Source organism: Acanthaster planci, linkage group LG04, assembly GCF_054643075.1.
Source record: "Acanthaster planci isolate LZ-2023a linkage group LG04, COTS_SCS, whole genome shotgun sequence".
Taxonomy (NCBI): Eukaryota; Metazoa; Echinodermata; class Asteroidea; order Valvatida; family Acanthasteridae; genus Acanthaster; species Acanthaster planci.
In genome coordinates, this window is record NC_141780.1 from 19,465,506 (window position 1) to 19,490,563 (window position 25,058).

At 40.7% G+C, this 25,058-nt stretch overlaps 2 protein-coding genes across 14 annotated transcripts; one reads left to right on the top strand and one right to left on the bottom strand.

Annotated features, from left to right (window-relative positions):
- The first annotated feature begins 356 nt into the window (after positions 1 to 356).
- Positions 357 to 10,064, top strand: cdc123 (cell division cycle 123). Of its 5 annotated transcripts, none has more exons than XM_087136378.1 (12): positions 357 to 1,045; positions 1,401 to 1,523; positions 1,870 to 1,938; positions 2,705 to 2,861; positions 3,224 to 3,366; positions 3,781 to 3,832; positions 3,949 to 4,024; positions 4,475 to 4,597; positions 4,930 to 4,958; positions 5,120 to 5,233; positions 5,956 to 6,087; positions 7,226 to 10,064. In XM_087136378.1, exons 2-12 carry the CDS (start codon positions 1,450 to 1,452, stop codon positions 7,313 to 7,315), a joined length of 1,059 nt encoding a protein of 352 aa, XP_086992504.1. In that variant the 5' UTR covers positions 357 to 1,045; positions 1,401 to 1,449; the 3' UTR covers positions 7,316 to 10,064. The 5 variants fall into 5 exon arrangements, with proteins under 5 accessions (XP_086992504.1, XP_086992503.1, XP_022103991.2 ...); XM_087136377.1 differs by having other exon boundaries at positions 360 to 980; XM_022248299.2 differs by having other exon boundaries at positions 872 to 980; positions 3,260 to 3,366.
- On the bottom strand, positions 8,242 to 25,033 carry LOC110986443 (solute carrier family 35 member E3-like). 9 transcript variants are annotated; one of them, XR_002599144.2, is made up of 9 exons: positions 24,794 to 25,031; positions 23,077 to 23,563; positions 21,497 to 21,607; positions 20,897 to 21,055; positions 18,816 to 18,898; positions 18,177 to 18,356; positions 17,376 to 17,431; positions 16,841 to 16,890; positions 11,959 to 14,000 (listed from the first exon to the last, which is right to left on the bottom strand). XR_002599144.2 is itself a non-coding variant. In XM_022248307.2 (8 exons), exons 2-7 carry the CDS (start codon positions 23,473 to 23,475, stop codon positions 17,419 to 17,421), a joined length of 945 nt encoding a protein of 314 aa, XP_022103999.1. In that variant the 5' UTR covers positions 23,476 to 23,563; positions 24,794 to 25,031; the 3' UTR covers positions 8,242 to 10,922; positions 17,376 to 17,418. The 9 variants fall into 9 exon arrangements, 7 of the variants coding, with proteins under 7 accessions (XP_022103999.1, XP_022103998.1, XP_022103994.1 ...); XR_002599143.2 differs by having other exon boundaries at positions 17,372 to 17,431; XM_022248307.2 differs by lacking the exons at positions 11,959 to 14,000; positions 16,841 to 16,890 and adding an exon at positions 8,242 to 10,922.
- Positions 25,034 to 25,058: the final 25 nt, after the last annotated feature.

Genomic DNA, 25,058 nt, shown 5'->3' on the forward strand with positions numbered 1-25,058 from the left:
TTTACATAAAATGCGAGCAAAGTACATGTGCGTGCGCTTGACCAGATGAGAATGGGTAATGTAATGAACCCGTTTGAAGTGGAACACTGTTAGTCTCAAAGAAGACGTTGGGGTAGCTATGGCCGATGAAGCGGTTGAACTGATGGAATGTAAGAGACACTGTGACACCAGTCAAATGAATTCTGTTAATTTAGATACTTTCTTTACTCCGTGAACTCACGTATACTTATATAGGCCTATCAGTTATGTTAGATTGGCACCTCAGAACAGATCGAGGTCTGAAACAAATTATGGCTATGTCTAGGTATATAAGACAGAAGATCTGAGATAAAGTTTGAGGTCTAGTCTATGATCGAGGCCTAACACCAGTTCTGTTTACAGTAAGTCATATACTCCCATCGCGTGAAAAAGTCCGAGTCAAAGACGGAGGTATCCAAGTACTTTTCAACTTGCTCAGGGCCGGGGGATGTAGTCGAACTTATGCGGATCGGAGCGGGCTCGATAGACTGCTTGAGGCCCTATCCTAACAATTTCAAGCTCCCTACAGGCGGCTGCGCCTGTGCACGAAGATTCTCTCTCAAGTAGGAAAAATAACCTGATGCGAAATATTCGAGATCGTGTGAAAAAGAAAAAGAGGCATTTGTAATTTCTGTTTGGAGGCCGAATGACAATAATGTCTCGTTCTCGGCGCTCTGCGGTTTTGCTTTGTGTCCCAACCCATACCCGTGGACACACTGGTCGGGTGTGAGACCTTACAAAAGCGTTGGGGATAAGCACTCGATTTTAATGCGACACAAAACAGCCGTCAATATCTGGATAGATAGTGTACCAGATGGGTGCCCTCACAGAATGCTGTGTGTTTCAGGCGCGGCGACAAGGAGTCTAGGTATCACGATATAATAAGTAAAGTTGGCCGGCTGGCTGGTTGAGTACTTGATGCGATCTTTTCCTTCCCCTCTACGATCCTTATGATGAAAAGGGTATGAAAAGCAGTAGACGTTTATCTTGGAAAATTCAACGCTGTTAACTCTGGTCAAATATTGGGGTATTGTATATTTTGGAACCTCCATTTATAACGCTAATTAAGCCAACAGAAAGTGGTTACGTTTTAAAGAGTCAAAGTTAGCAGTGTATGAATTCAAGGCTTGAAGGTAGGAAACATCTAGAATTTGTGACACCATTCTCACAGGGTTCATGCACACGGCGCGGTGTCAAGCAATGTCCTTGTCACCGTGATGTACTCGCCAGATCCCTCATTTTACCACTAAAAATAATGAGACTTGACAGTAGGTGGTGAAATGATGGACCTGGTGACTATATGGTCACAGACGATGGAACTGTCTGAGTTTTTGTTTGTTTGCATGCTTTTGGATTTCGTGACGTCACTTTTTCATTTTCAGATTTGAGCGACTATTGAACCAGGTTTGAAAGGCCATCACTTTTAGCATCATGAAGAAGCAACAGGTTCTGGATTGTAGCTTCTCTTCCTGGTACCCAATCTTCAAACACATCACCATCGACAGGTAGCAGACGATTTGCCTGCCTCTATTTTGGAGGGATTCAAAAAACACTTCTGTTTTGTTTTTTGGTTTTTTTTTAGGACATTCAAGTGGGCTACCCCTGTTTTTTTGGGCTCATTTTATTTGTGAACGTAAAGTATCTGATGGAAAGTTCCGATACATGTCAACGTGGGTGTAGCAATTCTGACATTTTTAATTGGGGGATATTTTTCTATAATTCTACAGTAATTTCCACTCAGTAGTCTTTGAGAGGATTGATGGACATCCAGCTAATTGAAAGATTTTTACAGCTTACCTTCAATCACATCCATTTCATGATGCTGATTTGTTTCTACAATGTACATTGCAGCCACATCATCCCGCTTTCCAAGGACTTCCTAGAATATTTAGACGCAGATGGAATATACCTCCCTGCAAGGTACATCGTGAATCTTTGTGTAAATGGGTCATCCCATGAGATTGAGGCACAGTTTGTGATGGTGTCAATGTTACGTGGGTTCCATAAAAATGAACAGTTATTTCCCCACATGTGGAAACCTAATTGACATTGTTATACATCTTGCAAGGCTGAATACAGAGGTGTGTGTTATTTTTACAGAGTAAATGGCCAACTCTACAGGTCATGACAGGTGGTAAAGTTACTGATGTAGTAAGGACACGGCCAGGAATTGTGCCCCACCCTCATCGTGAAATGACCCACGCAGCTTTGACTCCCTGACACTTTTTTCTTGCAGAATAATGTACAAAACCCCACCGTGCAATAAATACATCTTTATGAACCAGTCCTCCGGATAAGGACCTCAGCTTTGCTCAAAGTCACTGGCTGGGGCTGCACACTCTCAGTTGCCTCAAAGAAGACTGAGGGAAGATCCATTATAGGCTCTTCAGAGTGACTATTTAATAGCATGCTAATTGACCAAAATTCTCTCTAAATTTGCTGCATATTGGTTTTCTTCTTCACAGTTGTTTCAAAATGATTTATAAAGAAAATGAAATTGGAATCGTTTCGATCATGATTAATAGAAATTTGTTGCCAAAAAGATGCTCAATTCAAAGAACTTCAGTTGCCTCTCCTAGAAAATTTGTTGACTTCAATTCTAATCTATCTTTTCATTTCTTAGATTTAGGGTTTGTTAAATTGAGAACAGTGGTTATAACACTAACCCTTTTCTTTGCAACCTCAGTCCCAACGATGAGCCCAGCAATATTATCGAGGAAGAGGAGGAGGACGGCAACCCAAGCAAGATTCCTTCGTTCCCAGGGCTGGAAGAGTCCATCAGGGCAGCCATTCAGGACCTCGGTGGCAGGGTTTTCCCCAAGCTCAACTGGAGTGCACCCAGGGTGAGGGACAAGGTTGAATCACTGTTCTCAGAAACGCGCGTCAAATTTTGCAGGGCCCCTGGGTATGCAGGAGGAAGACGCACTTGTCTTGGGTGCAGTCTTTCCCTTACCCTCAGTTGTTGCAGGAGTCTTTAGATGTGAAGTATCTATTGTCCAAAGTGGGTAGTTGTTGAAAGCCCTATGCTGTTTTTGTAGAAAATAACTTCCAACTACTATTGCTAACTTGAAGGACACACTCTGAGCACCTCAAGTACACCACTCATCGATGTTGCCACAGAAACTATCGCATTGTTAGAATCTCATGAAAATTCTGACATTTGTCCGGGGTTGATTGTAAGTTGTTACTCTTCGCGTATTTTTAGTTGGCCACTGTAATGGTTCATGAATTCCATCATCAGGATGCATCCTGGATTGCTTGTGGAAACACGTTACAGTGTACCTGTGTCAACGATATCTTCCTTTTACTCAAGAGCTCGGATTTCATCACACACGACCTCACAGAACCGTGAGTACCCATGCATCTCAGTTGTAAGAAAAGTCACACCTGAACCTGTTTCCTAGTTAGAGGTGGGGATTTGAAAAATAGACTTCGCACTTTGAAAAGCCCTTTGAGTCCCGTACAAAGGGATGCACTTTGGAAATTTGTTTTTATTTCTTTGTAATGTTTCTTGTTTTTGTTTCTATGTTTATTGTATTTGTGAAAAAGACAGGGCGATTGTTTTTAGAGAGCATAACATAGACATATGAAACATGCATCTGCAGTCTGGCACAGGAAAATTGTTAGATTAAACCTTGTTCCTTAAAGGCCAGTTTCTGTAATGCACGACTCATTCCTGAGGTTTGGTGTGCTTGGTGAAGTTAAATTCATTCACCGTCATCAAAATTCACACAACATTTTTAAATTTTCTTCACCACAAAGGTTCAAACACTGCACTGACTGTGAACAGGGCCCGCAAGACACACAGTATGAGGTAAGAATTTGAAATGGAGGTTTGACCGGCATCAGATCTCTAGGACATATGTCTATGACATCGTAGTGTGCTTCGCATTTCGCTGTGTCTGATGAATGTTTTGATGTTCATTCCAGCTTGTCTTGCGGAGGTGGTGTGACATATCTGAAGCAACCGAGTTCCGTGTCTTTGTCAAGAATGACGACATCATCGGTACGTGCACGTTTCTCTTTAACTCCAACCCCTCCAAGGCTACTTTGGCTGGAAACCCTGCCAGGTCTATCAGACTGCATTTATTTGTCAATGATTGCCTGTCAAGTGTAACAAGATCCAATAGGTCAACTCTTTCTAAGGCCAAACGGCCTGGGAGTCTGTGGTTGCCGGTCACACCAAGATCCAACAGTGGCATTGCTCAATGGGATTAGCTCCCATCGTCTCAACATGGCCAGTTTGTTCGGCTGCTGTTGGGTGCCCAGTTCATCAAAGTGCATCAAATTTTTTCACCTGATGCACTGTGCTTACTTCTGGCAGAGTAAGGGTTACGAATGAAATATCTGTTAGAAATTACAGTTTTTGTTGTAAATATGAAATCATGCTGCCTGAGATGGAGGAAATGCTCACACTTTGACAAAGTTATGAGTAATTTGGCATACTCCTACCCAGGTATATCACAGCGAGATCATACCAATTATTTCCCCGACCTGGGACCCTCGGCAGAGCAGATCCACGAAGAGATTGAGGATTTTCACGACCGCCACATAGCTGGGAACTTTCTGGACCATGACTGTGAGTAATTCGGTTCTCAACGCGCACAAATGCCTCTCGCAGGTTGTAACAAATACTTAGATCACTGAAGATGCCCAAACTCCTTTTGTTCAAATTCATCTGCTTGGGAGAGACCAAACAAGTTTCAGACTGGATTGCTTGTGGAAACACGTTACAGTGTACCTGTGTCAACGATATCTTCCTTTTACTCAAGAGCTCGGATTTCATCACACACGACCTCACAGAACCGTGAGTACCCATGCATCTCAGTTGTAAGAAAAGTCAGGCACACATTTGCATCGATCAAAATACAATATTTATCTTACAAGTTCAGCCTTTTCTTTCTGTCACAGATGTATATGACGTCTACCGCCAGGATAAGGTAATTCGTTTTCATTTCTTGTTTTTTCTCTGTTTGTTACGGTTTCTTTTTAGCTGGGGTTTTTTTTTTTTGATCCAGGGGTAGTCTTTTTTACCTCTGGGAGAATTGAATCAGATTACATGATTGAAATTGGTTTGTGTTTTGCCTGTCGTCTCCAATAGAGGAAGTTCCTCCTGATTGACTTCAATCCCTTTGGCGAGACCACGGATTCCCTGCTGTTCAGCTGGGCAGAGTTGAATGACCTCGATGTCGCCAGCACCGACAGCCAGTCCTGGGTGAGCATACTAAATATTACAGAGGATTCTTACTTGAAGATAAGGTAACCATTCCATGACCCCCTCCCCCCAAAAAAGCTTCTCCTGTTGGCGAGAAAGCCCTCTACCCAAATCTCTCTTTCCAGAGGTGTAACTGGAGCACCTTTTTACAATATCATGTCACAACGTCAAAGATGCTGATCTTGGACTTGACCTGTGGTTGTTGCCGTAGCTATTTTGAAAAGAAGGCATTTGTTGTATATTCATTGAGAAATTCTCCCCCCCCCTGCAAGGGAGTACTTTTCCAATGTGGTTATATCTCTTTAGATGCTTACAAGTCTGTAAAACACTTACCACTCCTTTTTTTTCAGATTTCACTAATCTAGAGATACATAAATTTTAAGCTGGTTTGTGTGCTGTTCGTTACTACATGCTGCATTGTCCACAAGATAGTCATTGAGGCTCAGCTCTCATTCCACAGGTGTCTTGGCCCAGTTTTTTTTTCACGGCCAAGTATCATGATGCAGCTCTTCATAATCTGATGCTGTATTGCGTCATTCTGGTGTCAGCTATTGACACATCCAAGAATCATCATACCTCAACTTCAGCCAACCCCAGCCCATCCCCACCCCTACTTCCTCCCTGCAAATTACCCCCGGAACCGTAGTTTTACTGAAGCATTCCGTTTAGTTAGTTTTTGTCTAACAGATGCCAACCATCCCCCTCTGCCCGTTGTCCTCTAGGAGACTTTCCGCTATGTGCGCAGTGCCGCTGGCATCCAGCCTAGCCAGTTCCTCAGTTACCGCTACCCTGTGGACGTCCTCCACCTAACCACGGGCGTGGATGCCGACAGACTAGTTGACTTTCTCAGAACGGTGAGGATAAACTTTAACCAAAGCCACATTGCTTAATGGCAGTAGTGACGCGGATACGATTGTCAGTAGGCCCATGTTCTGGTGAGGTCATACTTTGTTACTTGTACGCTTTCCTGTGGAACTCTCTGCTATCCTTACCTGGCTCCTTCAATAAAGAACACTTGTACTCAGTACGTGACATCGTCAGCACAGGAACCTATTGTGACACCCTACATGGATGTGTTATGCCCCGTGTCCCCCCCCCCACCGTGTCACCACTTTTAATTACGTGATAATTGTAATGACTTGATTTCAGTTGACAGCTGGTCATGGTGGCCTCTTGGTCATAAGGGGCCTCTTCTTATTGTAGCAAGCCAGTCCTTGCTGCCCGTGACGGTCGTAGCAGTTTGTGCTGCCCGTGACGGTCGTAGCAGTTTGTGCTGCCCGTGACGGTCATAGCAGTTTGTGCTGCCCGTGACGGTTGTAGCAGTTTGTTCATAGTAGCCTCTTGTAGTCAGAGTGGCTATCTGATCGAAGTGGCCAGTGGCTCATGGCTGCCACTGATTCATCCAAAGACGGAAGCCAGTAGATGTAGTGATCAGAAACAAAGATTTGCTCCTGTAAAAAATCATTATAGTAGCCAAATTTAACATCTTACGATGGGCATTGCTCATGGCAGGGTTCTCATCACATTGTAGCAGAAGGCCTGAAGGGGCCGAAATCTACGTTGCGTGAAATAGCAGCACACTGTCTAGTCATTCCACCTTCTTTGTAAGCCAGACCTAACATCCTTAATAACACATCTCTTCTTGGTTCTTTATTCTGGTTGGCTGGAATATGGTCACTTTGGGTTTGCTAAGTCAGCGTAAACTAGACCATGTCAAGACATCATGCGCCATTTTGACACATTACAGCGTCCACAATTATGAAACCCTGAAAAGATTTCTCGTTTGATATTTCAGATAGAGGATTTTAAGACACAGATGTTACTGACATAATTTGGTTGATAATTCACATCTACTCTCCCCCTTTGACCTCGGGGTGACCAGAAGAGGGATCTGTTTCCCTCGGCTGCATAGACCTTCACTAGTGACCTCATTGGTAGTTCATGTGTGTGTATTAGTTACCCTTTCCTGCATTGTTGCTTTCTTGGAATCAGGAAATGCAGAAGCCATACCAACAAGAGCCGACCACCTCAACTCAGGATGACAGCAACAGCGTGCAATTTGAGGATCTGCCAGAGAAATGAGGCTGTCACTTACCGATAAAGATGCAAGTCATTTGGCCTTGTTAGATGTCTGCAGCAAGACAAGGACATAAAGTGTGTGTGTAGGCCCAGCATTGCCTCTGACGTTCATGTATAAGGTCAGTGAACGTCAGCCATATGCCGAGTCTGACATGGATCCTGGATTGTTTGTTCTGGCTGAACGCCTACTTGATAACAAGACAAAGCAGACTGTGAGGGACTCCGAGGGAGGACGAGTTGCCAGCCAATGCAATCACAGGCTGCATCCGAATTCTTGTGCCTGGAGCTAGGTCTAGGTCTTCCCGGTACATGCTGACAACAGAGGTAGCCGTAGTGCCAGAGGTCCATCTCTGACACTGCTTGAAAAGCTGTTCCTTGCCGTCACACACCAGGACCAGAGCTGTTTGTTGAGCAAGTTGCGACATGAGTGTCTCATTTGTTGGAACCAAAATGGTGGATTATGCATCAGAGCACATGGGTGATTAGCACACCTAGCTGCATGCTGTACTGCACACATATACCAACAGCCATTTTGTTGCCAAAGTCTGAAGTTGTCACTACAGCTCTGACTAGGTCATGTCTATCTCATCCGTGGATCTGTGTATTCCTTGAGCCATGTCCAAGTCAACTGGCTGTGACTAGGTGTAACTTAAATCTGTGGGATTTACATGCAGGCACTAGCCAACAACTTCTGGTGGGCACAAGTGTTATTTTCAGCTGTAACTATAAGCATTACATAGCCTTGTCTGGGGAAATCATTTAAAATTTGCACTGTGAGCGGTCACTGTGAGAGGTCACTCAGCATGAGCAGTGAGCTTCACGGATATCTCCTCCTGAATAATCATAAGTGTGATCCAGCATAAACTATTAGTGATCTACCAACAATCCATCTTTATTTTTCTGAATAAAGAAATAACACCACGAAGGGGTTCGTTCTTTGTGCATTATTTATTACATAAACCAGTCTATAAAAAGTGAGTTGTGGTTTAATTTGAAAAAAATACAGAACACTGGAAGTGTTTGTTTTTAGTTCAGCCAGGCAGCTTACTTTTCTAATGTCGTTAATGCACTGTTATAGAATTGCATTCAATGGACCCATTTTAATGCATTACAAATAAGAGTTGTCACCACAATACGAAATAACTTGCATCCAAAATGACCCAGTACCAACACTTTGTGGGCCAAACATGCAAAAAGACTGAAAAACGTAGTGTTTAACAATACAGATTACCGCTGTTACATCAGATGTTAAAAGTCCTTTTTACACAAGTAAGGAATCATCTTAGCAGGTGGAATACTGCTGCATGTCATAGGAATCAGTATTGTAATGCCCATTTTGGGGCTAATGTCGTTGAGCTTCTGAAGTTTAGAGCATATGATTTGATAAGCCATGAAAATCTTTGCTCAGCAAATGCTGGTCACCAGCTGAAATGTTTTGCACTGCATGCTTGTTATGACTGGTTCTTCACTGGTGTTTGTTTAGCACATCAATTTGCTTAGCGGTATGAATTTAGGCTCTGACATAAACATGTCTGTATTAAGAACACATCAAATACGTGACTGGCTCCTACAAAATGAGTTCTATGGCCATTTTCTCAGTAACTATGGTCTAGTGTGGATCATAAAGAGGAAACTAAGCTCTTTTATTTGATGAATCACTCAGTCTGGCATCCCGAGGACAATGGACATTATGTGGATGAAAAATGTTCAGGGTTCCTACTCGTTTCATTGTGCAAGATTCTTTCAAAGGCCTTTAACTCAAAGTGGCTCTGATGACTCAAGATTCATTTTGTTGGGCTGGGTCACACACAAGTACGTTGAGACACATTAGGAATAGCTGCCGCACATTCCATTAGGAGTAATCTGGAACACGAGCACCTCAAAGAGATAATTAAAGTCATTTAGTAGATTGTTGTCCAGCCACTTTAAGTAAGCTGTGTTTGCTGTGGATACCCTGTGATTCTTAGAGGTGAGATTGCCGAGAAATTGCTCGTATTTTTTTACAAATATCTCTACAAATGCCTCACATTTCAGCTAAAAAATATCCAATATAACATATATCCACAAAATTCTGACATCTAATAGAGTGCTTCTTAGTATATGTTCTATTCCTAAAAATGAATGGAATTGTCTTAATTTTAAATGCACTAAAAACTGTAATGTAATTGCATGACCTTTGTTGTAAAGTATTGCTTTTGAATATTACACACAAGCATAAACATTAAAAAAATCCTGACTACTTCAAACAATAAAAAAAAGAAATTGCAGTTTCAGTATTCAATTCACAAAGTTCATTGCAGATAAATGTAAACATGAAATTTTACATGCACCCTCACGTGAAGTTAGACTTCCCTGAAAACTTATTTATTTCAATTCAAACTTGAATTTTTATGTGAATTGCAAATAAAAGCATTTACAAAAGTTATCTGAGAAATTCTTGGTTGTAATTATGAGTTGCTCACCTTGAAAAATACCATCTGTGAATACTAAACCCAAATATTTATCAATTAATATGGTATGAATACAGTACCCTCAGATTGGATTTAAAGAATTCCAGAATATCTAGAATTCAAGAGAACTAGTTCATTTCTTACTCTAATAAATAAATGCACAAGGCTTGTGAATATTTTAATGGTATGTACATAAAAATAAAAAAGTCAACTTTTTAACTCTGTACAGTTGTGCATTAATGAAAACATATATTGTGCAGAATACTTGCTCTTGTGTAATAAAAATCAACCTGACCAGATAACTTTGGGCAAATTCCAACTTGTTTCAGTCAGTCTTGTTGTAAGAAATGCTTGCATTTTAAGCATCATCCAATTTATACTATTAATAACCTCTGATTGATCCCAACCGGCCTTATCCCCAAAATAATGCCCCTGAAAACAGATCTTATCAAAAGTAGTCACAAAAGGCCTATACGCCAACGGGGTCAGGAAGTAACATTTCAAACCAGAGAGGAACTGTACATTGGACCCATCACAGCTTTCTGTGCATAATTAATGTGACCAAAGGGAATAGGGCCAATTCATTGTAGTGGATTCTTTGCAAGTTGGATTATTTGGGACAATTATCATTGATAGCCCTGAGACTCAAAACAGATCTCAAAAAACAGAATTCCAATTGCATGGTCAAAGGGCAGTGGTTGGTATCATACATGTAGATGCATTGTTTACCCAGCACAGAGTACATGTATACTTACTGAATGTAGAACGCGAATGACGACTTACACTGACAATTATTGAAAATGCATCAATGTGTTTGAAATTATTTTGGGTTGCCCAGTGGCACTGCAGCAATATCATTGGCCGGATGACTAACATTCAGAAACAATGTGATCATTGATATGTAAAGTCAAAGAAGTGCCTGGTGTCTAGCTAATCCTCCCCCCAACTCACACTGAGAAGAAGAGTTGATACTTCATTAAAGGAACCAAGTTCAAAAGTAATATTGGTGTGTTTTCACTGTTCGGGTTCATTGTGCATTTTGACTGTACGAGTGTCTCCGTTTCATTCGGATGCAGCGGTCACTCTGTGATATCTAGGGGGTCTTGACGACTTCAACACTTTCCGGCTCTGGGGCTGGCTTTTCCTCGACTTTCTCAGGACTGAAGAAAGGGGGAAACAAGCAAATGATTTAGGATGTTGATCGATTTGAATTTGACAGGGCTTTTTATAACAGTTTTTGGCATTGGTGAACTTCATATTTGTGTAGCTCTGACACGTTCACCAAAACAACGCCCCAAATTCACTTGTTTGATTTCACATCTTTGAAGTATAAGCTCCTCAATCGATACCCCGTTTGGAGCTTTCATGCACGCTTAGCAAAATGAAAATTATTGTTTGATTTTTGAGTGAACCCTTCTGTAAAAGGGGCTTTCCCTTTAAACCAATCAACATCTCACTGTCACTACCACAAACTTGACTTTTATGAGTAGTCTGACACATTGTTTTGAATCCATTTAATTAAGCAGATGCCTACTGGGGAAACTGTTCCCCGGTAGACAACTTTGTTCCCCCACCCTCAGAATTTTAGTTTGACAACACAACAGGTACCTCAAAGCAGAGTGTGTTCCATAAATCCACCTCAACCCCCTCCCCTCAAAAATAGCGCAAAATGTTTCCCCCCTCCCTCCAATGATTAGACCCCAATTAACGTGGCACCTGTGGTTGAATGTAACTGTCGCAAACGCCAACAGTATCATCTAACTTTGTGTCTTGGGTCTGAGCTGCAGTGCAAAAAGTTGGTTAGCAGATTTTTCTGCCAAGCAAAACAGTGGGAAGTCAATTACAAGCAATACCAACTGCATGCAGTTTTGGTAAGTAGCCTGGTTTTGGTTAGCAAATGATTTCTTTAAGCTAAGTAGATTTCTGCACTTACAGCAGCCTTATATGTGAAATCGCTTCTAGCTGCTGTTTTGCCCCAAGTTATACTTACCAACTTTATATGCCAACTGACACCTACCTAGATGCATTCTGGGACCACAATAGAATGGACTAAGCAGTTTCATCAGTCATTTCAAGCTTTCTGATCAAGAGATGTGATTTGTTTTCAAAGCTGGTTTTCTGAACGTGCCTAATTTTCCATGAATCCCACATTGAGACTGAATCATCACAAAAGAAATGTACGAAATTAACATGTAAAACATTTTAAAATTTAGCTTTATTGTGATGGATACTCCAGTGAGGAAAAAACACACCAAAAAGCTGCCATTCTAAGGCAATTCCAATAATTACAAAATAATTTATCAATACCCGATAATATCATTTACTTTACCTGACAGACCTGAATTGCCAAAGACTAGCTGGTTTTTAGCCACTCCAAGAACTCACAGGATATAATTTCCACCATGAAGTTCCTTTCCCAAAAAAAATTAGCACTATGATGTCCAACGACAGAGGTAGTGCTGAAAGCAAAAAACTATACCCATCTCCTGATCCTCAACCAAATTACAATGTTACATAATCCATATCCACTATAACCACTCACAAATTTTTCTTAGCCATAACTTGCAACTTCCATGGATGGGTCTGAACCTGACTTACTTGACGTTCCCTCATTTACGAGGCACACATCACTTCTCAAAAGTGGGTTGAATAGGTCGGCTAAACAGTCAGGCAAGGAGGTGGAGCATGTTTCCAAGTCCCCCAACTCTTAGTCCCCGTGATGCAAACATGTAAAGCACCATTTAAAACGATTCTTCCAACAGTTACGATTAAAGAAATACAACAAATTGACTTATTTCAGTTAAGCACAAATGCTGAATGTAGGTAGTTGGTCTTGATACAGGACCTCATGCTTTGTTTTTAAATTTAAAAGCATAACTGCATGTGTGAACCTAACTCCTCCTGGCATGGCAAACACTTGAAAAATGTTCGGAAAGGGGGGAGGAGTTGGAATCCTCAGTCTCTCTGACTTGACATACAATTTGGCTTGGTAATTTGAGCAAGCATAATTTGCTTTGAGTACTCATATTGCAGCAGGAATAAAAAAAACTCTGGGAAGTTATCATTGCACTGGACTGTTAAGTTGGCTAAAAAAAAAAAAAATTCTGCTTCTAATTCACAAAAGCTAAAAGTTGTGCCACATTATTGCATATGTTTTAATGCTGTCAAACAAAACAGGTATTTGCCTTGAACGTCGTCGCCTATATTAATTTAACAACTCCACATTAAAATGTGCTCCCAATCATCACCAAGTTTCGTTCTACGTGAAAGGTGTAATGGTAAAAACAATTACAACTTGAAAGGCTTTCTAAAAACGATGCTCTGGTCAATTTTTACTTCTTCCCTAAATGCCTCATAACAATTTGAAATACTTAAAGGAATACACAGAAACTAAAAGACAAAAGCAGTGCAGCAGTCTACAAAATGAGTTCAAGCACATGAAGTTTAAAATCAGACTCAACTGACTGGTTAACAGCATACAATAGGGAGCAGGCCATCTAAATGAGTTGCCATGCATGTAAATATCCAAGGTAAGCCCAAGTTGTGACTTGAGTCAAGTCTAATGTCCATTTCTTAGACATTGGTTTCATCACTGGCCTCCGTTTAATGCCTCTGCTCTATAATTAACTGTTCAAAACTTAATGATAAGAATCCAAACTGGCTTTCTGTACCCGGATTTGATGTTTAACTATGGTATATACATATATGGAGCCCAAGTCTCCAAAGACAATGACCTGAAATGATGAAGCTGCAGCCAGGGACTTACCCGAGTTTCAAAAATGATCTAGCTTTTTACCATGCTTTCCCAATATGGGAGGCAAGCTCAACTTGTCTTGCTGTGTGGTACCACATACAATCATACAATTGAAAGTAACTTGATATTCAGCCAGGTATGAGCCCCAAGGTTGTTGAATCAGCCTCCATTCTGCATGCTTCATGCTGTTTTAAATCTGTGATTTTTAATTACTTAAATGCTGTTTAAAAAAGCACCAATGCAAATTCAAACTGTTGGTGATAAATAACAGAATTGCATACAATTATTACCTAATAGTGTGAACTAAATTTGTTTGAAAAAGGATGAAATGCTGTTTAATTAAGGAGTCCCCCCAAAATTATAATGGTTAAGTCCAGTTCTATTGGTGGAAGACAGTGATGTCAAGCATAATCGGTGATAGTACTAATCAGCTACGGGGGGTTGGTCACAAAGATGTAATGATGGGCACAGACGGTGGATGAACCTACGGATAAAGATCAGAAGATATAAAAAAAGAGAGATGTGATTAGAATGGGTTAATGTGATGGTCGAAGTGAAGCATCATGATAGGGAGATTGTTGGATACGTTGTTGTTGATACGGGCAGTGACTAACTTCTAATGGGTTATGGATTACGGTGACCGTAATGGTGACTGAATAATGAAAGAACAACGGTCCAACCGATCGATTATGATTATCCAATTATGAAATCACGGCAAGGTTCGTAAGGTCGTAACGCGTGACTTGGTGCCTACTGGGTCATGAGGTCAAGATGGGATTGTGACCGGGTCATGGTAATGATATCATGGTGAGGGAAGTCATGATGGCAAGTGTGAGATAGAGAGCAGGGTAATAAAGTCAGCAAAGGTCAAAATGAGGTCAAAGGTTGCAATGACTGATGAGGAAATCATGAAGAGGCAATCATGAGGATGTCACATCAATTTGATCTATAAATCAGCCATTGTTTAGGGGTTCAGATTTCATCATTTTTAACTAGATTTACAGGGAAGTAGATTTTCAGTGACTATTTATTTGTCACCCATTATCAAACCTACTACTGACTCTTTCTTTCTACATCCTCAGAATTTTCACACAAAAAGGTGTCAATACAACAGTGCATTCAATTGTGACTTTAACCCTAAAATGTGCTTAGGCCGTGTCCAAAACGAGCTTCCAGAGCTACGGCTAGGTCTATTGTCAGCGCGTCTCCACACATTTCCAATGGAGCAAAGACCTAGACCTAGCTCCAGACAACAGATTCGGATGCAGCCTTAGACTCTTGTGGGGAAGTTACTGGATCAATCAAAACCCAACGATGTGCAGCAAATAAGCAGTAGATTCACTGTGCTTGAACACGACCAGACCATCACATATAAGGACTCTAAAATCCTCAAGGTGTCATAATAATGCAGAACAGTGTCGGCTTTGTAAGACTTGGGAGCAGCAAGGATTAATAATAACAAGTGAGGTAAAAGAAGAGTTAACATCTGCAGTTAACTCAGTCAGTATAAAGGATTTATGCATTGAATGCTAAATTTTTGTGCAGAAATCGTCGGGTGCCCGGCCGCAGGGCGTAAGCACCGGGAAGCATGATCACAGCAGAAAAAATGTTTCCCACAAAAGGGCGTAAGAAACACACTCTCTTCATTTCGTAAAAACGGATATAATTTACTACAAAATCAACCAGGGCTGTATCGGTACAAAAAGCAACCTTTGAACAGTTTATTAAAGGACTTGGGCATTTTCTTTTTGACTTTTTGCCAAGAAATCTTCATATTTCATTAAAATACAAAAGTTGCACACTTTCGTCCTTTTGACGGGAAAAGTTTTTTTGCAGTGATCATGCGTCCCGACAAAATGGACTAAGATGTTCTTATGCCCTTCTGCCTGTACTTGTGCCTGAGATAAAACTAAGAATGTTAGTTTACCAAACTCTATTTCGGTGTGAACTTGTTTTCAGGGAAGTAATGGCACTTAAGAAATAAAATTTAGAAAAGTTAATCGGAGGTCATCCTACGTCAGTGTTGTTGTTGAGACCATTTATGACCATCACAAGACCTCTTGTCTGAATTCATGTAGTAAGCTACTCCAGTGAAATGCAACAAAAGCATTCCTTAACCCTAACCCCCCAAGGGTTGCTGGCCCTAACCTTCCCCATTCACACAAAGTTAAACACCCATATGGGACTTTGTGCACAGAGGCTGGTGGACTTTGTTTTTCTGAGGTATGCCAAACCCAATGCAAAAGCCAGCTGTTATGGGCCTACCAGACCTATCCCCACAGAATTAAACACTTTACTACTGTTTAATTCTGTGTGGTTGGGGAAGGTTAGGGTTAATCACTGTTCAACCTGTCTGCGAGTCGACTGTGACTGGCCTTATGACAAGTCTTGAGGATGGTCTTTTGCTTGGTTTTATGTTCAGTCTTGACAAAAACACCTGTACTGTCACAGGCCAAGTCTAGGACCTCACTGGTAATTGACTTGAGGGGCAATTCCATGCAGAAGCAGAAATTGGGTCACAATGTTACCAATGTCAATAGAAGTGTACTTCTGAAACAAAAACAGGCTTTTGAAAAAAACCAAAAAAAGACAGTGGAAATGATAAACAGAACCATTACCTGTGATTCCATTTTCAGTTCTTATAAAAGTTCTTTTTGTTTGAGAATTTTAATCAAAAATGAGGTCAGTAAAAGCATGACCAAATTCCATTTTCTCTAGAACTGCACCCGATTACAATTCCACTGTCACTGAGTTACACAAGAGCATGTTGTAAATGCAGTGATAGCAAAGTTGGCTCTAACTATCCGAGGCTGCAAGTGAGTCACAGACCAGCCAATATCATGAACTGCACAAGCAGGGATTGTCAGTCAGCAATTTCAATCATTGCAAGCACCACACGGAAAATTATTTTTCCTGTTAGCTGGGCGGGGGTACAACACCTATCCTTGGTGCAGACAACAACATTAATTAAGCGTTACTTGTTAGGTCAAGCATAGAGTGCCCATGCAAAGACTGTGCAGAGGTCTTCCAGCTGTCAGGGGGATGAAAATTAACCATACGCCACACCATACAAAATAAAACAACAGCAAGCACTCATTCTGTCAGCTCTGGAGGACGATAGAATCCTCTCATTCATGCATAATGTATAGCAACATGCAAATTATATGTTAATATCCATATTAACAAGGCAAGCTACAAAAATAAACTTTCTTTACTTCAAGCAGGATTAACATTCCATCACAAGGTAGAAATGTGCTTCACCCTTATAAATAAAACTGCCACCATTTTGAACATGGCTTGACATTATACATGTCCAGTACAAACCTCAAAGAATCACCGATATTGACAGCGATGTTACAAGAAACAATTTCGCTCTAGCAGGAATCAAAAGCAAAAAAACAAAAAACCACAGATAATCAAAAGAGTGTTGCGGTCCAGTGGTTAGAGTAAATCTTCAAAACCTCTCCAGAGATAACAGAAGTTGTCGTAAGACATTTTGCAATTACAGCTCTGGTCCACCCAGGGGTCCATGGTGTAGCTTGAGCAAAGCATTGACTGAGTGCCAAAAGGACAGCAGTCAACAGTGTGAAATAGTGTGGCAGAATGTATGAACCCCCGGAAAAAAGGTTCTGTGATGTGAGTGTTCCCTTGCTCTCAGCACAGGGATCATTTCAGCAGGAGTGCATTACCACCAAGCACACCCTAAGGCCTGGAAAAAATGCCATCAAACAATCTTTTCTGCCGTGCTATATCAGTGATTCAATAGATTTTGCGACATCAGTTCATAACCAAAAAAGGCAAAGGTGTTAAAAATGCTGGTGGGGCATTAGAAATATGAAAGCATGAATGGATTACCCACAAACTTGTGGAAGTCCGGCATGTGATATCCTTGAACGATTCAGCTAAATTTGACAGCTGGATGGAAGGTATAAATGACGAGATGGATGCATTTATGAAGTGCCTGAATTTATCAATCTTTCCTGTTGCACAGTGCAGCTTCAAAATTCAGGGCAATGAAACTAGTGCCCTCTTTTTGTATGGATGTAATTGATAGGTATTTTTGTAATTCTTAATGTGGAAATCTATCCGTTTTACACGCCACAATGCATGACGGTTTGGTCAATAGAAATGTCTATCCACCATGACCCCAAATTTTCAGGCCATTTTGGGTTGGAATAGTCCCCAAATGTACAAACACACCGCATATACCAATGCCCACCCTTTGTACTTAAAGGTGCAACCTGTACAGTGCTACAGAGTACGTACAGAGACAAGAGAGCAGCATTATTATCATTCCAATCTGTGAGCACCCCTATTGAAGTGAGCCTGATGAGCCGCACTTCTAATTAACAGTATGCTAGGTAGCCCTAACTCTCCAGGCTGACTGTAAATCACACAGGATCTTGTTGGAATTGGCATGTTTAGGTTTAAGGAACAGATTTACGGTGACAAGTTTTAACAAACTTGGCATTCTGTTCCATTTAGTTCTTTGACAGTTCAAATGCCAAGGTTTGTAGTGTTGGAGGACATTACTATTAATACAGTTAAATTAACTCAAAAAGTCAGTTGTTCAGCATCAGGCTCACTTTCGAAGATATGGTCAAAGTTCACCATCAAAAACTACCCCCAGCCCCCCCCCCCCGAAAAGAACCTTACTCACTAGGTTTTGAGCTTCTTGTCCAACTCCTCCTGCTCCTTGACCTTAAAGTGGGTGTAGGCAACAAGGCCGCTCAGCGTCATGGAAACGCCCAGCAGTTGATTGAAGCGTAGGTAGTCCCCAAACAGCAGAAAGCCTCCAAGCAATGTAAGGCAGAATTTTAGATGGCCAACCATGTTATAGCTGTGAGCATGGTGATTGGGTTAAAGAAGAGGAAATGGAAAAAACACAGTTCCTAGACACTTTATGATAAACAAGTACAAAATGATTCTTGGTTTTGGTAGAGATGTGAACAAATGGGACAATACAGGAATTATAAACTATCCATGGCAAACACATAAACCCACATATCTGATGAAAATTTACATATAACATTTGTGAATGTATTGAGAAAGAACAGAAATATTGTTTTCAGATATCAATCAAGAACCATAAACTGGGAAATGACACCGTGGGAATGTATCCATCAAAGTTGAAGCAGCAAAATTAAAGTAATCTCCACAAAGAGGCAAATCGTCCAAGTAGTATTTTGACCATAATACAAACACACGTAAATAAAAAGAGAACACAAATTTTAAGGCACATCAATGCATTTGAATTCTTGTACAATTTTGACAGTTCGTCTGCTTTGCATAAGGATACGTGACCGGTGATGTGTTGCCAATAATCCAGTATATCGACAGATTTACTGAGAAGGCAGTGCAACCTGAGGCTAGCACAAAAAACTGAGAATAAAATGAGAAGGAAAAGGTGACGGTCAGAAGAGGACATTTTTCATCCAATTCTGAAAGAAAACTGTGAAACTAAAAACAAAACAACAAACCAGAAACAACTATTAACAAAAAGCAAAATAAAACAAAACGTAGCATTTTCTTCAAATTGACACATGAATTGCTTTTACAGAGAATGAAAACCTGAAAATTTGAAATCTAATTTATTTGTTTGTTCATCAGGATAAGTTGTGAACTTGCCAACAAAACACTGACCAGAAAGTATAAGAATTTAGGTTTAATTAACATATCCCTGTATGTGGGAGGGTCATTAAGTGCCCAGGTCCTGGCCAAAGATCGTATAGAGCGGCGTAGCGGCGCAAGATGGGGAACTTCACCATGAATACGCGTAAAACGTTGTTATCACATGGGCACCATTCTGGTTGGACTACAACTGCACAGTGCATGTTAATGCACAGGCGCAGGCACCGCGACAGGCACGCACACACATGAACGTTCACACTCGAATGGGGCCCACTGGTGATAACACCTTTATGGCCGAATTACCCATCTTGCGGCGCTATATAATCTTTGGACCTGGCCATTTTCAGCTTCAAATAACACAAAAGCATATATTTTATGCAAGACCATGGGCACACAACAACACTTTAATCAACAACCCTTCCATCCAACCTCGTCTGAAAGTGTGAGTAAATCAATTGAACCACCCAAGTGACAAGTATCTATATTCACTCACATGCATTCCGCAACATGTAACTAAATAAAATAAGTAAATTGGCTAAGTGAAGACATTCTTTTTTCTTTTACACAAAACAGTTTTTAAATATAATATGAGAAATACAAGTCCATGTACTGCTTCTGTCATGTGTGTTGTGGAATTTTGTACAAATATATCCCTTGAATGTTTGACTGTTTTATGGACGGGAAGTACAGGGGGAAAACTGAATCTTTTTTCATTTTGTAACAATGTACACAGGAAATCAAACGGGAAAGGAAATTGGCTGACTGAGGGAAAAATTGCTGGCTTGATTTCGTGTTACAGGTACATGAGGACATAACTGTAAGACTTCAAAGTGTATCCTTTAGAGGTGTGAGTGGCCACTTAAACTAAAGCTGAAAGTAGCTAGCTGACAACTGAAATGTAAAAAATTCAGAAACTTTTGTACAAACCAGGTGTACAAAAATGCTGAAATTCAGGGTCAGCATCTAATAAAATTAATAAAAAAAACCTGAAATTAGCTAAAATGCTGAATTCTTGCACCCGTGATCCTTTTAAGAAAAATACCAGGGTGGTCCTGCAAAAGTCCACAAAACCTCTTGCGTAGCAAGTACAGAACATTTAGGCCTACTGCTACATATTGGGAAGTCATCGCAGAACGCTGTTAATATCAGTTAAACCCTTTCTGCTCAATATCTGATTTATCATGCATTCTGAGTGAGTGAACTGTGGACAAACCGTTGACAGGAATGGAACAGGAAATCCCAAGATCCTTCTGTGGTTGCCAAGCAACCATTCATACCAAAAAAACCCTCCACCCTTTTCTACAGCCTTTTTCCTGCTGAAGTGTTTACTTATCTCTTGCATGGAGGAGGGAGGATTGTATGCATCTTGAAAAAAAAAAAAATCAACAAAGGATTATGCAAGGTACCGGGAATGTGCTTTTAAGATATTGACACAGGGCTGGCTGGACACACATGCCTGCTCTGGGTTGAAAGTTTTCTTTGTTTAGTTATGAAATGTACATTGGAAAGAAAACGCAAGGGTAAAAGCAGTGCTTAGTGCAATTAGGCAGTCAACAAGGTCTTCACTGTAGTCTCCAGTTGTAGAATTTTCCAAAGAATCCCTGAAATGCTAAAAATGCTCACTTGGGAAACACTTCTAGCTTCTTTCCCAAACTCTTTGAAATAGAAATGTGCCCCAAGCAGTGTCCATGTTTTGAACACTGTCTTGGGTTATGACTGCACACGCTCTAATTTATGAATGGTACTCACGACTGCATAGGCATCCCATGAGCTGAGCACACCGTGTTCACCGACGACGGGCTCAAAGAAAGGAACAACGAGTGCTAGGATGCAGGCAGAGAGCGGGGCCTGGTAGTACAAGAGCTGCATAGAGTTGACTTGAAACTCACTCTGCTTTGCGCCAACCCACTGTGGAAATAAACTAGAACTGTAATACTTAAAAAGTTCCAGCTGTAAGCTCCGGGCACAGATTTGACAAGGCACTGCTTCCGCCGTTAGCGTTAGCAGAAGCATCCCCCCCCCATCGGTTGAAAAGAGGCATGTTGGTGGGGAGTGTTCATTTTGCTGGTAGCAATGTGACCACAGGTGCGCAGTTCCCATCAAAGGAGCCTGCACTGCTAGGAAAATTTTACATGTAGAGTATGTGCAATGTGTGGTTGTAGACATACGATCTTGGGTTATTCAAAGTGTTCCACCAGGTCAAGACCAAACGAATCTTCAAATGAAAATGACACTCCTATATGCCAACTGTACCAGTCCAATTTTTCTTAAAACTTTTTTTTCCCTTAAAGTATGAACACCTGTTTTTCTGTTCACCGCAGCTGTTTGAATTTTGCCGTTTCTACTTACCACTTGGTAAAGCGAAGTTACCAAAACCCCCACCACTGCATAGATGGTTCCTAAGACATTAAACTTGACGTCATAATAGGAGTTGGTAATAACACCCAAAGTAATAGGAATCTGGAAAGAAAAAAGACAAAAAAGAGCTTATTGAGGTAACTGTTTAAGTTGCTCTTTTCCCATTCCATGAACAGTGATTTTTAAGCAGAAAAGTCATCTGAGTTTCTTTTACTTCTACACATTCCCCTACGATTAACTTATCTAGGGTCACAGGGGAAAAAACAATTTTAGTTCATTTTTCAAAATGCCAAAACATGCCATCAGAATTGAAATAATGTCAATTACTTTTTTTGTCCACAATTTTGCATCATTTGGAGTCGACGAGTTTGTACTCAAACTACTAAAAAATGTTGATAATAACTTAAAACTGGTGAACATCTTGTTTTTTGAATTAGACACCTGCAAGTCCACTTTATACTCCAAGTGTGAATCACTCAAGTGGTTTTGATCCCTTGATCAAAGAACTGGGGGAAAATTCCATTAACTGTTTCGACTGAGATCTCAAACATGGCTGGTTAAACACTGAAGAGCTAATATTTTTGGCCTAAAATGGATACAGAGAAAATGTTTTGTTGAGAAGGAAGACAGTAAAAGCCTTGGGGTGACATTATCTTGCAGGGCTGTGCCAAATATCCACATATTTGATTGCTTATCGAATATTCAATATTATTTTACAAATTTGAATATTCAAATGCAAACTTCATGAAAAGGAAGGGGGAATTTACTTTCGTTTCAAATAGGAACAGTTGCACTATGGAGGCTTGTTTCAAGCAGATTCAAATGAAAAGTGATAGAAATCTTACGATTCAAAAAGTAAATTATTCATTGAAACGTTTCAAAGAAGAGAAATTTTCAACAGGGCAAGAAGTATTGTTCGTCTCCTAATTTTTGCTAAATTGTGGCTGGAGATACTCCAAGACATGAGAAGCTATTATAGTGATTATAATGTACAACTGTGTGTGTTATTGCAACTGATTTTGTATATGGTTTGTTCAACAATCTTCCGGTCCGTACAACTGAATATTCTGATAGTCGATCAAATTGAAGGTCGAATATTCAAATAGTGAATTAATCGAATTGATTCAGCCCTAGCATCTTGAGACAACATGCATAAAGACAATTAATAGTGGAATTCGCCTGATTTAAAACACCACGGCTGTACATAGTTACGGCACTTTAGACTGGTTGCTGTATACTTCTGTTGCACTAATCTCTACTACTGGGAACAGGAACCAGACCATTCTGTAAGAAATGATTCATGGATTTTGTTTCCCTTTTTGAAAAATCGTAAAATATAAAAAAATATTACGGAAAGTAAAAATAGGATTTGGTAGAAAATTAATGAAAAGAAAGAACCAAGAAAATAAAGTTCATGATCATCAACAATTGAACCCAAGGCCACGTGGAATCCAAAACCTTGAATAGATTGGTAATGCTTATTGAATTTGGATGTTACGTTATGGCTTCCGTGACTGTAGCCACTACACTTTTTTTGGCACTGGATTGGAGGTCCGAGTTTGCAGCCTTACTAGTGTCATTTTGATCTTAGTGGAGAAGGACTTGTTGTAGAAGACGGTCTGGATGACCAGGATGCAGGGCGTGGTCATGGACTTGGCAAGCTGGTACGTTCCCACCGTGTTGCTCTGCAGCGACAAATTGGTGAAGACCACAAAGCCACAGAAGGTCAGGCTGAGTGGCAGCATGCTGCGGAAGGGCAGGCTCTTGGGGTGGAAGACGTTGCACTTCCGGCAGACCCAGAGCCCCACAGAGGTGGTTATGAAGTGGATGCAGGTCAGACTGAGGTTAGGGAAGCCATAGTGGGTGTAGATCCACTTGTTGAGGAAGACGATGGTGATGGCCGAGACTAGGTTCCAGACCAGACAGATGGTGATCAGGGCACCGCCCACTTTACCACGAGGCTCGGTCATGACTCCAAAGACGTTGCGAAGAGTGTTAAGAAGTCAATGGGTACAAGGACAGGAGTTTAGTGTTGAATCCACTTTAATTTAATTAGACCTTGAGGAACAAAGGAAACAGCATTAAGAGGTAACGTTTAATTCCAAGATTCTAATATTTCGGTTTTGTTTTGAATACAAACTAGATGTATGAAAAGCTGGTAAGAATTCCCTCTGAAAAGGATGAAGAGTCTAGGCTTACAAAGTTTAATGTTACTGTTTCTCAAATAATGTTACTTTTTACAAATTGCCTCATGCATCGCCATTTAAGACTTCAAATTTTTGTAATGAGCATCGGCTGTACTGTCACAACTGTATTTCAAAGATATCTGCATCAACACACACACGACACATATTAGCCTATAGAACAATCATGAAAATTGCACACTGCACGCACATGCACCTGTCCTGCCTGTTGGCAATGTAATTTTCCTATGAAGATGGTGTCCAACTAAGAGAGATCTTCATCAAATGGTAAACTACTGTATGAAATTGTCGCACCAATGGAGTAATTTTTTTATTTGAGAGAGGACATACTGGTAGGGTCCTACTCAGCCTAAGATATATCTCGTATATGTCAAACGTTGTAAGCTATTGGCACAGAATGGAGGAGATTTATGATTTATACCGTCTATAGTAGTACGCCAAGATTCAAGATTCGAGATTTATTTCACTTATGCCATTACAAGAAAGACAACCATGACAACTGTATATGGATAAGACCATTCAGACTTTGTCGATCTCGGCAAGAAATGGGACAAGATGTTGTTAGGTAAGGAAGAACCTGAACAAGCCCGTTCATACGGATTAAAGCTTATACGAAACACCTCATCGCGGTTGGGGGGAATTAGAAGGAAAAAACGGGAGGCTGTTCATCACGACTAAGAGGGTATTTTTAGAAGGAAAATGAAGGAGGTTAGGAGGTTTTTTTAGAAGGAAAGCCACGGGACAAAACCTACCCATGGTCTAAGCGAACTGCACCTGATGAGATATGTCTTACTCTTACTTCTTTGGCCGAGTAGGACCTCATGTCCACTCTCAAATAAACAAGTGGTAGAGTACTGATTCTCCTGTATGAAATTGTCTCACGGTAATGGCCTTGGCCTAATTTTTCTTGTCTCATTGATTGAGTTTTTGACTGTAAGACAGTGATTTACTATGACATGCCACATCTGACCATACTCAAGTGAAATAGCTCTAACATTAATGTTGATTTACGTTAGATAAATCATTGAAGTGTTTACAGGACATATAAAAATTTAAAAAAAATCGTTAAAATTCGGCAGCTTACCTGGGCGAGTACAGTTTCATTTGAGTGTGCGCGGCACCTGCTTAATACAACCATACAACCGGTACAGGTACATGTACAAGTGTACATATTATTTCACTTGTCACATGAACATGCACACGTACGAGCCTGGTGAAACACCTCGCCCTTTGCACGCTTAGAACAGCGCCCTCGATCGCTTATGATAGCCACACATTTTTAAGTTCGAGTGTTACGTGATAAGTTCTCTGCAGGTGGCCTGGCTCTACCATCGATTGACGTGCATATT